The 12,834-nt window shown below is 38.2% G+C and overlaps 1 protein-coding gene across 1 annotated transcript; it reads left to right on the forward strand.

Moving 5' to 3' along the window:
* Positions 1-155: 155 nt before the first annotated feature.
* Positions 156-12,575, forward strand: LOC128552496 (zinc finger protein 567-like; the record flags this gene model as incomplete). The annotated part of the gene is given in 4 exon segments (XM_053533547.1): positions 156-365; positions 3,273-3,449; positions 4,546-4,659; positions 11,833-12,575. Coding segments are annotated over 4 exon segments (1,013 nt in total), but the record flags the coding sequence as incomplete, so codon positions are not given.
* Between the last annotated feature and the right edge of the window lie 259 nt (positions 12,576-12,834).

A 12,834-nucleotide genomic window follows, 5' to 3' on the forward strand; every position in this document is an offset into this window, starting at 1 on the left:
GATCTGTATCTTCTCTGCTGAACCTGCATGCCAGTTTTTCAAAAGTAATTTCGCTGAAATGTTTCTTGTTTTACGGTATCTAAGCTGCAAAACTCTGGTGAGCAGTAATGCACCATCGTGGCAGTCTAGTTCCTAATTTCACTTTATGGTTCCAGGTACATTGAACAAACATATGAAGATAGTGCACCTTGCGGAGAGGAATTTTCACTGTGATCAGTGTACCAAGGCATTCACAAGCGCTTCGTCACTAAAGTTTCACTACATGATGCATACAGACGAAAGACGATTTCAGTGTCCAAAATGTCCAAAGAAATTTCGCAAGATGTACAATGTTAAAGTTCATTTGGAAGCTTTGCATGGAAGTGGTATGCTTATTTTTAGCTTATCAGAGAATAAGGCGCTCAATGTGAGCTTTTGGGATCTGTACACAAACCATTTGGTGGAAGTTGATGAAACTTTGCCTGAATGCTCCTTGGTTGATCCTCTTCTAAATTTCTTACCTGTTTAACTCTTACCCTGCTAAATTTCTATATTTAATTTATCCATCTTTCAATTTGGACATTACCATTATTTGTTATAAGGGGTGCTTACCAAATAGATACTGACTGAATAGCAAACAATGCAGATCTTGATCAGACTGCATGGAAGTGCAGGCTGATTATGATTTACACTGGTCACAAAGGCAGAATCAATCATGTCTAGCATGATGAGGGTTAAGCTGAAATACTGGTGAGCGATATAGGACCATTGTGGCCCACTTGTTATAATTATATTATTTTCTTGCTTGTGAAATCCCCCTTGTGGTGTAGATGGTCACCTGGATCTTTCTCCATCAATAAATCTGGAAATTCAAAACATGACCTCACTATTATATTCAATTTGGTGAATATACATGTATTTTTAGCTTACCTGAGCACGAAGTGCTCAAAGGTAAGCTTTTGTGATCGCCCTGTGTCCGTCGTCCGTCGTCGTCCGTCCGTCAGTCGTCCGTCGTCAACAGTTTGACTGTTAACACTCTAGAGGTCACAGTTTTGGCCCAATCTTAATGAAACTTGGTCAGATTGTTTCCCTCAATAAAATCTTGGACGAGTTCGACATTGGATCATCTGGGGTCAAAAACTAGGTCACAAGGTCAAATCAAAGGAAAAGCTTGTTAACACTCTAGAGATCACAATTTTGGCCCAATCTTAATGAAACTTGGTCAGAATGATACCCTAAATAAAATCTTGGACAAGTTCGATATTGGGTCATCTGGGTTCAAAAACTAGGTCACCAGGTCAAATCAAAGGAAAAGCTTGTTAACACTCTAGAGGTCACAATTTTGGCCCAATCTTGATGAAACTTGGTCAGAATGTTACTCTAAATAAAATCTTGGACGAGTTCGATATTGGGTCATCTGGGGTCAAAAACTAGGTCACCAGGTCAAATCAAAGGAAAAGCTTGTTAACACTCTAGAGGTCACAGTTTTGGCCCAATCTTAATGAAACTTGGTCAGAATGATACTCTCAATAAAATCTTGGATGATTTTGATATTGGGTCATCTGGGGTCAAAAACTAGGTCACCAGGTCAAATCAAAGGAAAAGCTTGTTAACACTTTAGAGGTCACAGTTTTGGCCCAATCTTAATGAAACTTGGTCAGAATGATACCCTAAATAAAATCTTGGACAAATTCGATATTGGGTCATCTGGGTTCAAAAACTAGGTCACCAGGTCAAATCAAAGGAAAAGCTTGTAAACACTCTAGAGGTCACAATTTTGGCCCAATCTTGATGAAACTTGGTCAGAATGTTACTCTAAATAAAATCTTGGACGAGTTCGATATTGGGTCATCTGGGGTCAAAAACTAGGTCACCAGGTCAAATCAAAGGAAAGGCTTGTTAACACTCTAGAGGTCACAGTTTTGGCCCAATCTTAATGAAACTTGGTCAGAATGATACTCTCAATAAAATCTTGGATGATTTTGATATTGGGTCATCTGGGGTCAAAAACTAGGTCACCAGGTCAAATCAAAGGAAAAGCTTGTTAACACTTTAGAGGTCACAGTTTTGGCCCAATCTTAATGAAACTTGGTCAGAATGTTATCCTCAATAAATTCTTTGACGAGTTCGATATTGGGTCATCTGGGTTCAAAAACTAGGTCACCAGGTCAAATCAAAGGAAAAGCTTGTTAACACATTAGAGGTCACAGTTTTGGCCCAATCTTAATGAAACTTGGTCAGAATGATACTCTCATTAAAAGCTTGGAAGAGTTTGATATTGGGTCATCTGGGGTCAAAAACTAGGTCACCAGGTCAAATCAAAGGAAAAGCTTGTTAACACTTTAGAGGTCACAATTTTGGTCCAATCTTAATGAAACTTGGTCAGAATGTTATCCGCAATAAAATCAGGGACGCATTGGATATTGGGTCATCTGGGGTCAAAAACTAGGTCACCAGATCAAATCAAAGGAAAAGCTTGTTTCGACTGTGGAGGCCACATTTATGGCTATATCTTCATGAATCTTGGTCAGAATGTTAATATTGATGGTTTCAAGGTCCAGTTTGAATCTGGGTCATGTAGGATCAAAAACTAGGTCACCAGGTCAAATCAAAGGAAAAGCTAGTTAAAACTGTAGAGGCCACATTTATGACCATATCTTCATGAAACTCTGTTAGAATGTTCATCTTGATGATCTATAGGTCAAGTTCAAATCTGGGTCAGGTGGGTTCAAAAACTAGGTCACTAGGTCAAATCAAAGGAAAAGCTTGTTAACACTCTAGAGGCCACATTTTTGACTGTATCTTCATGAAACTTGGTCAGAATGTTAATCTTGATGATCTTTAGGTCAAGATTGAATCTGGGTCATGTGGGGTTAAAATGTAGGGCACTGGATCAAATCAAAGGAAAAGCTAGTTAACACTTTATAGGCCACATTTTTTACCATATCTTTATGAAACTTGGTCAGAATGTTGATCTTGATGATCTTTAGGTCAGTTGGTCAGGTGAGCGATACAGGGCCTTCATGGCCCTCTTGTCTTGTTTCAGATTATTTAGTAGATATTTAACATTCACTTTTAATTGTCCTTAACTAGTATTGTTCTGCCTTATACCTGTAACAGTTTTACCCAAGGGTGCTTTGGTGAGTTGGAATAAGTGGGGCGTGGCAAAAGACTCTAGCCATTTGGGTAAGATTGCTGATTTATTGTCACATACTTTTCATTGGACTTGAAAAGGAAAAGTAATTTTTTTGTAGAATATTTCAGTTGTAAAAGAGTTTATTTTACATTTTCAGGGTTGCCAAAATTTCAGTGCCCGCACTGTTTGAGACAATTGAAAGCAAAATGCGCCTTAACAGAGCATATTCAGCGTGTCCACATGAAGCTGAAGTCTTGGATTTGTTCATGGCCTGATTGCAGTGAGCAGTTTTATAATGCAAAAATCCTTAGAAGGCACATGTGTAGACACACAGGTAGATACTTTGTCTGTTTTAAAATATTTTGAAAATATTTATTTTACACACAATTGTAGAAAAAGTTTCATCAGGTTGCTGCAATTGATGACTTGTTTGTGGAATTCTAACCATTTAGTTTGCCTAAGTAAGGGAGTTCAAAATGGAGATTTGACTGCAGAGTCAAAGTAGATGTATTATATAACAGATAGTACAATTGATACCAGTGGGTGGGGTATTGCATATACTGCTTATGGCCATCCTGCGTTATAAATTTAACCCCCCTAGATCCGCGGGTCTCAAACCTTGGACCCCGACAACAGCGTTATAATGGGGTCCCAGTGTACAAAGATTCAGGCTGGGCCTTCAGTATAGGGCTGTAACATCCTCTGTTGACCTTCCTCAAATTTGTTTAAATGGTTTTACTAGAGTGCATTTAGGCCTCTGTGGGTGAGTGTTTAAGGTATCTGACTTTGGATCTTGTACCTCTCATCAATGTTGGTTCGAGCCTCACTGGGGGCATTGAATTCTTCATGTGAGGAAGCCATCCAGCTGGTTTACGGAAGGTCGGGGGTTCTACCCAGCTTCCCGCCTGTGATGATATCATGCATGGAAGGGCACCTGGGGTCTTCCTACGCTATCAAAGCTGGAAAGTCATTAGAAAAAAATGGTCTTACGTGTCTGCCTGCCTCAGACAGGTTTTTTCCCAACTCTTAGGAAAATATATTTCTTATGCTGTGCTTTATATAACTGCAGGCAAAGAGCTCGCCAAGGTGTGCAGAACCTATGTTCGAAATCCTCCGGGCCAAGATCAGGGTCACAGCAGTAGGTGGAAAATTGGAGCTTCAGATTTTTTCTCTGGTCCATATTTTTGATTGTAATTGCACCAGCTCAATGTCAGAATTTCAATTTCAGTACTGCCACTGGATCGTACTTTCATCCTGGCAAAAATACAGTGACCTAAACATTGGTTTATTTATTTTGCTTGTTTTAAACTTTATGATATTGTATGAGGCAAAAGTTTAGCAAGTGTGACTGTGCTTAAATATTGTAGAAGTGGAAGCATTGACTTTACACTACTCTAGTTGTGCTTGTATATGTTTTATATATGTTTTAGGAGAGAAGCCATTGTCCTGTGATTATTGTGAGTGTGCCTACGTTCAGCCAACAGAGCTGCTTGCCCACTTGAAGAGCAAACACAACATACACACTCTACCGCTATCAAAGAGAAGTGAGCATTTATTTTCAATTTAAGTCAGTTCACTAGCTGTGTATTTTTATCCAGAAATGTTTATTCTATACTTTTGAGATTTCTTTTGTGAGAAACATTGTATTGATGTATTCCTGAAAGTGTTGCAAAGTGCTGTATTATTAACTGTAGTCAGTGTTATTACCTCTGAATAAGTATGTTTTTAGCTCACCTGACAGGGTGAGCTTTTGTGATCGCCCTTCGTCCGTCGTCCGTCCGTTCACAATTTCTTGTGAACAAGATAGAGACAACATTTTGCAAGCAATTTTGATCAAACTTGTATAAAACTTGTATTGGCATGATATCTCATTTCCTTTCAAAAACTGGCCAGATCCCGTCATGGGTTCTAGAGTTATTGCCCCTTAAAGGGCCAGAATTTGCTATTTTTGTGCGTCAGCAATTTCTTGTCTGCACGATAGTGGTTTCATTTATGATTTTATTTTAACCAAACTTGCACACAACTTGTATCACCATAAGATCTTGGTTCCTTTCTTCAACCAGCCAGATCCCATTATGGGTTCCAGAGTTATGGCCCCTGAAGGGCCAAAATTAGCTATTTTGACCTTGTCTGCACAATAGCAGCTTCATTTATGATTTGATTTTTACCAAACTTGCACACCACTTGTATCACCGTGAGATCCTGGTTCCTTTCTTGAACTGGCCAGATTCCTTCATGGGTTCCAGAGTTATGGCCCCTGAAAGGGCCAGAATTAGCTATTTTGACCTTGTCTACACAATAGCAGCTTCATTTATGATTTGAATTTAACCAAACTTGCACACAACTTGTGTCACCATAAGATCTTGGTTCCTTTCTTGAACTGGCCAGATTCCTTTATGTGTTCCAGAGTTATGGCCCCTAAAAGGGCCAAAATTAGCTTTTTTGACCTTGTCTGCACCATAGCAGCTTCATTTATGATTTGATTTTAAACAAACTTGCACAAAACTTGTGTCACCATAAAATCTCGGTCCCTTTCTGGAACTGACCAGATCCCGCAACAGGTTCAAGAGTTATGGCCCCTGAAAGGGCCAAAATTAGCTTTTTTGACCTTGTCTGCACAATAGCAGCTTCATTTATGATTTGATTTTAACCAAACTTGCACACAACTTGTATTACCACAAGATCTTGGTTCCTTTCTTGAAATGGTTAGATTCCTTAATGGATTCCGGAGTTATGGCCCCTGATAGGGCCAGAATTAGCTATTTTGACCTAGATTGCACAATAGCAGTTTCATTTTTGATTTGAATTTAATCAAACTTGCACAGAACTTGTGTCACCATAAGGTCTTGGTTCCTTTCTTGAATCGGCCAGATCCCCTAATGGGTTCCAGTGTTACGGCCCCTGAAAGGACCAAAATTAGCTATTTTGACCTTTTCGGCTTAATAGCAGCTTTGTTGTTCCTGTCCTTTGGGCTTCATCAGTCAAAATTTTGCTCGATGTAATCCTTTGGGCATAAAACTACTGGCCTGATTTGAAAATCATTTTATTTGAAGTAACTTTAAGAAAATTTCAACTATATTTTCTCATAATTCTTTTGATTGATCTGGATTATGATTCTTTGATCTTCTTGTCCGTAAGTGCAATGATAACAGGTGAGCGATATAGGGCCATTTTGGCCCCCTTGTATTTTTCTTTGTTGTTTTAGCTCGACTGTTCGAAGAATAGGGGAGCTATCCTACTTGCCCCGGCGTCGGCGTGAGCGTGGGCGTCACACACATGTTAAAGTTTGCGTACCACCCCAAATATTTTCAAAGTCCATTGTGATATTGCTTTCATATTTTGCATACTTGTTTACCATCATGACCCCAGTCTGTAAAAAGGAGGAGGCAACTCTATCAGTCATTTTGACTGAATTATGGCCCATTTTCGACTTAGAATAAATGTTAAAGTTTGTGTACCACCCCAAATATTTTCAAAGTCTATTGAGATATTGCTTTCATATTTTGCATACTTGTTTACCATCATGACCAAAGTCTGTAAAAAGGAGGAGGCAACTCTATCAAGCATTTTTACTGAATTATGGCCCCTTTTCTACTTAGAATAAATGTTAAAGTTTGCGTACCACCCCAAATATTTTCAAAGTCCATTGAGATATTGCTTTCATATTTTGCATACTTATTTACCATCATGACCCCAGTCTGTAAAAAGGAGGAGGCAACTCTATCCAGCATTTTGACTGAATTATGGCCCCTTTTCGACTTAGAATAAATGTTAAAGTTTGCGTACCACCCCAAATATTTTCGAAGTCCATTGAGATATTGCTTTCATATTTTGCATACTTGTTTACCATCATGACCCCAGTCTGTAAAAAGGAGGAGGCAACTCTATCAAGCATTTTGACTTAATTATGGCCCCTTTTTGACTTAGAATATGCTTATTGTAATGTTAAAGTTTTACTCATTGCTTATATTATACCGTCAAGCACTGAGAATAGTTGAACGCGCTGTCCACTGACAGCTCTTGTTTTATCTCGGGGTAAAAGTGTAGAATCTTTTGATTATTGACATGAGTTTATTTATTGAGCCTTATTTATTTAGTCTTAAGTGAAAATTCAGTAGAATTCAGTCTCTTTCTATAATACATGTACTTATTTCATTTTCTTGTTGTACTGTAAAATTATTTATCTTCACGGTGGACTATTTTTAGCTCACCTGTCACAAAGTGACAAGGTGAGCTTTTGTGATCGCGCAGTGTCCGTCGTCCGTTGTCCGTCCGTGCGTGCGTGCGTCCGTCCGTCCGTCCGTAAACTTTTGCTTGTGACCACTCTAGAGGTCACATTTTTCATGGGATCTTTATGAAAGTTGGTCAGAATGTTCACCTTGATGATATCTAGGTCAAGTTCGAAACTGGGTTACGTGCCATGAAAAACTAGGTCAGTAGGTCTAAAAATAGAAAAACCTTGTGACCTCTCTAGAGGCCATATATTTCACAAGATCTTCATGAAAATTGGTCAGAATGTTCACCTTGATGATATCTAGGTCAAGTTCGAAACTGGGTCATGTGCCGTCAAAAACTAGGTCAGTAGGTCTAAAAATAGAAAAACCTTGTGACCTCTCTAGAGGCCATATATTTCACAAGATCTTCATGAAAATTGGTCAGAACGTTCACCTTGATGATATCTAGGTCAAGTTCGAAACTAGGTCACATGCCATCATAATCTAGGTCAGTAGGTCAAATAATAGAAAAACCTTGTGACCTCTCTAAAGGCCATATTTTTCATGGGATCTGTATGAAAGTTGGTCTGAATGTTCATCTTGATGATATCTAGGTCAAGTTCAAAACTGGGTCACGTGGGGTCAAAAACTAGGGCAGTAGGTCTAAAAATAGAAAAACCTTGTGACCTCTCTAGAGGCCATACTTGTGAATGGATCTCCATAAAAATTGGTCAGAATGTTCACCTTGATGATATCTAGGTCAAGTTTGAAACTGGGTCACGTGCCTTAAAAAACTAGGTCAGTAGGTCAAATAATAAAAAAACCTTGTGACCTCTCTAGAGGCCATACTTTTCATGGGATCTGTATGAAAGTTGGTCTGAATGTTCATCTTGATGATATCTAGGTCAAGTTTGAAACTGGGTCAACTGCGGTCAAAAACTAGGTCAGTAGGTCTAAAATTATTAAAATCTTTTGACCTCTCTAGAGGCCATATTTTTCAATGGATCTTCATGAAAATTGACCTGAATGTTCAACTTGATAATATCTAGGTCAGTTTCAAAACTGGGTCACTTGCGGTCAGAAACTAGGCCAGTAGGTATAAAAATAGAAAAACCTTGTGACCTCTCTAGAGGCCATATTTTTCATGAGATCTTCATGAAAATTAGTGAGAATGTTCACCTTGATGATATCTAGTTAAAATTCAAAACAGGGTCACATACCTTCGAAAACTAGGTCAATAGGTCAAATAATAGAAAAACCTTGTGACCTCTCTAGAGACCATATTTTTCAATGGATCTTCATGAAAATTGGTCAGAATTTTTATCTTGATAATATCTAGGTCAGGTTCAAAACTGGGTCACATGAGCTCAAAAACTAGGTCACTATGTCAAATAATAGAAAAAAAACGACATCATACTCAAAACTGGGTCATGTGGGAAGAGGTGAGCGATTCAGGACCATCATGGTCCTCTTGTTCTTAGTTGTGTCAATCCATGAAACTAAATTCCAACAAATAGGCAAACTATCTGCTTATCTCATCTTTCAGATTTGAAATCTACAAATTAATATCCTCAACAAATAGTTGTCCGTGCGTGCGTAAACTTTTTGCTTGTGACCACTCTAGAGGTCACATTTTTCATGGGATCTTTATGAAAGTTGGTCAGAATGTTCACCTTGATGATATCTAGGTCAAGTTCGAAACTGGGTCATGTGCGGTCAAAAACTAGGTCAGTAGGTCTAAAAATAGAAAAACCTTGTGACCTCTCTAGAGGCCATATTTTACAATGGATCTTCATGAAAATTGGTCAGAATGTTCATCTTGATGATATCTAGGTCAAGTTCGAAACTGAGTCAACTGTGGTCAAAAACTAGGTCAGTAGGTCAAATAATAGAAAATCCTTGTGACCTCTCTAGAGGTCACATTTTTCATGGGATCTTTATGAAAGTTGGTCAGAATGTTCACCTTGATGATATCTAGGTCAAGTTCGAAACTGGGTCACGTCCGGTCCAAAACTAGGTCAGTAGGTCAAATAATAGAAAAACCTTGTGACCTCTGTAGAGGCCGTATTTTTCATGGGATCTGCATGAAAATTGGTCAGAATGTTCATCTTCATGATATCTAGGTCAAGTTTGAAACTGGGTCGACTGCGGTCAAAAACTAGGTCAGTAGGTCAAATAATAGAAAATCCTTGTTACCTCTCTAGAGGTCATATTTTTCATGGGATCTGCATGAAAATTGGTCAGAATGTTCATCTTGATGATATCTAGGTCAAGTTCGAAACTGGGTCACGTCCGGTCCAAAACTAGGTCACTAGGTCAAATAATAGAAAAACCTTGTGACCTCTGTAGAGGCCATATATTTCATGGGATCTGCATGAAAATTGGTCAGAATGTTCATCTTGATGATATATAGGTCAAGTTCGAAACTGGGTCAACAGCGTTCCGAAACTAGGTCAGTAGGTCTAAAAATAGAAAATCCTTGTGACCTCCCTAGAGGCCATATTTTTCAATGGATCTTCATGAAAATTGGTGAGAATGTTCACCTTGGTGATATCTAGGTCTGTTTTGAAACTGGGTCACGTGCGGTCAAAAACTAGGTCAGTAGGTCAAATAATAGAAAAACCTTGTGACCTCTCTAGAGATCATATTTTTCATGGGATATGCATGAAAATTGGTCAGAATGTTCATCTTGATGATATCTAAGTCAAGTTCGAAACTGGGTTACGTGCAATCAAAAACTAGGTCAGTAGGTCAGATAATAGAAAAACCTTGTGACCTCTGTAGAGGCCAGATTTTTCATGGGATCTGCATGAAAATTGGTCAGAATGTTCATCTTGATAATATCTGGGTCAAGATTGAAACTGGGTCACATGTGGTCAAAAACTAGGTCAGTAGGTCAAATAATAGAAAAAACTTGTGACCTCTCTAGAGGCCATATTTTTCATGGGATCTGCATGAAAGTTGGTCTGAATGTTCATCTTGATGATATCTAGGTCAAGTTTGAAACTGGGTCAACTGCGGTCAAAAACTAGGTCACTAGGTCTAAACATAGAAAAACCTTGTGACCTCTATAGAGGCCATATTTTTCAATGGATCTTCATGAAAATTGGTGAGAATGTTCACCTTGATGATATCTAGGTCAAGTACAAAACTGGGTCACATGCCTTCAAAAACTAGTTCATTATGTCAAATAATAGAAAAACCTTGTGACCTCTCTAGAGGCCATATTTTTCAATGGATCTTCATGAAAATTGGTCAGAATTTTTATCTTGATGATATCTAGGTCAAGTTCAGAACTAGGTCACATGAGCTCTAAAACTAGGTCACTATGTCAAATGATAGAAAAAACGACGTCATACTCAGTTCATGTGGGGACAGGTGAGCGATTCAGGACCATCATGGTCCTCTTGTTCATTTGGGTCTGCCCCCTATTCCAGAGTTATGGCTCCTGAAATAGTCAAAAATGCACATTTTCACCTTGTGACGCACCTAGCTAAAAAAGTATTTAATAAGAATTGATTAAACCTTGCATGAGTCTTTATCAAGATATGAACTTGCGCACCTTCTATTTTTCATTTGGGTCTGCCCCCAATTCCAGAGTTATGGCCCCTGAAATAGTTAAAAATGCACATTTTCATCTTGTGACGTGTCTAACTAAAAAAGTGTTTCATATAAATGAATGAAACCTTGCACGAGTCTTTATCATAATATGAACTTGCACACCTCCTATTTTTTGACTGCCTCCGCCCCCTATTTCTGGAGTTATTTCACCTGAAATAGTTAAAAATGTATATTTTCACCTTTTGATGCATCTAGCTCAAAAAGTGTATGATATAAATGGATGAAAACTGCAGGAGTCTTTATCGTGATATAAACTTGTGCACCTCTTATTTTTTTGGCAGGCTCCACCCCCTATTTTTAAAGTTATGGCCCCTGATTTAGTCAAAAATGCACATTTTCACCTAATAATGTGCCTAGGTCAAAAAGTATTTTATGTAAATTCATGAAACCTTGCTTGAGTCTTTATCATGATGTGACCTTGCACACTTGGCATTCTTCTTGAGAATGTTAGTGCTTATTACAGAGTTATGGCCCTTGAAATAGCCAAAATAGTGGATTTTTTGTTTATGATGCTCATAGCTCAAAAAGTATATGGCCAAGAATACTGATTCCTTTTCATAAAATGTTTGTTTAGGCTATATTACCCCCTTAAGACTGCAAACATTTTAATTATTGCCCCTTATTTGTGACAAATGTACCAGTGGGGGCACACCCTGTGTCCTACAGACATATTCTAGTTATCAGCTCCTATGCTGAGTTAAATATATTACAGATATCCTACACGAACTCAAAGTTATAGCAACTAGAATATTTGCTGTCTGTGTTTCAGACTTTAAAAGTTGATAGACATAGGTACAGTATTCTGAATTCATGCAAATGTTGTCATTAAATTTAAGTTGTTGTTTGATATCTGGTAGCTTTATTTTTCTTGGTCTATTTCAGCTTCATTCAAAGTCAGGTCTTATGAAAGGTATATATTTGATACAGATACTAGTGGAATAGATGGACAAAAAATGAAATCTATAATGTTCCAAGCAAGCAATGCAACCCGCGCACATAGCAGCCCAATGTATAATACCCCAGCAACACAGACTTGTAACAGCCCAGGAGTTAATATTCCTACATTCTCTGCAAATAGACTTGCCCAAGTTGATACTGAGACAAAAGCTAACTGCAGTCTAGAAAACAGTTGGACATCTTCTGGAAGTATGACGTTACAGAGAGTCGGTGAATGTTCACAGTATGCCAACACTCCTAACGGAGCATCTTACATGCCAGTGACCAGTGTTATATCTACGAGTTCATATGTTGAACACAATCAATTGGTGAACGTTCCTTCATGTTCTGGTGATGAAACAGGCTTGTATTTCACACCAGGGGGCAGTAGGACTGTACCAGCTGAGAGTGAACTGACCCCAGTACCGGATTTAAAGCCATTTATCACAGACGGGTAGGGTTTTATAGACCATGCTTGTTTGCAAGCAACTAAAAGGTTAAATAACATATAAGCTCTATTGAACATGAATTTTAGTTTTAGCTGTAAAATTAATGACTTTCCTTGAAAAATTTGTTTGATCTTGCGTGACCATTTGTGTTTGGGAAGGTTATTAAAAATGCCGCATGCAGACTTTTGGTGTGTCGAAATAAAAAAGACATGGTTGCTGTGATGTTCTGAAAGTTTGGTAAGGATCAATGATTAATTGCATAAAAAGTGCAATATTTAAAAAAAATATCAGAATGTATATTATTGAAGCTTTGCCTTGAATATTTATGTGTTCAAGTCTTAAAACAATAAAATGCCTTTTTTGTTTGACTGTGTCATACCAGAGATGTGGAAAATGGTACTAGTAGCTGTGACATTGTTTCATATTAATTGTACAAAATGAAAATAGTACGTAATTGTACTGCATTTTTACTGCCACACTTCCAGTTGCTTGTCAGATA

Source organism: Mercenaria mercenaria, unplaced genomic scaffold (assembly GCF_021730395.1).
Source record: "Mercenaria mercenaria strain notata unplaced genomic scaffold, MADL_Memer_1 contig_2852, whole genome shotgun sequence".
NCBI lineage: Eukaryota > Metazoa > Mollusca > Bivalvia > Venerida > Veneridae > Mercenaria > Mercenaria mercenaria.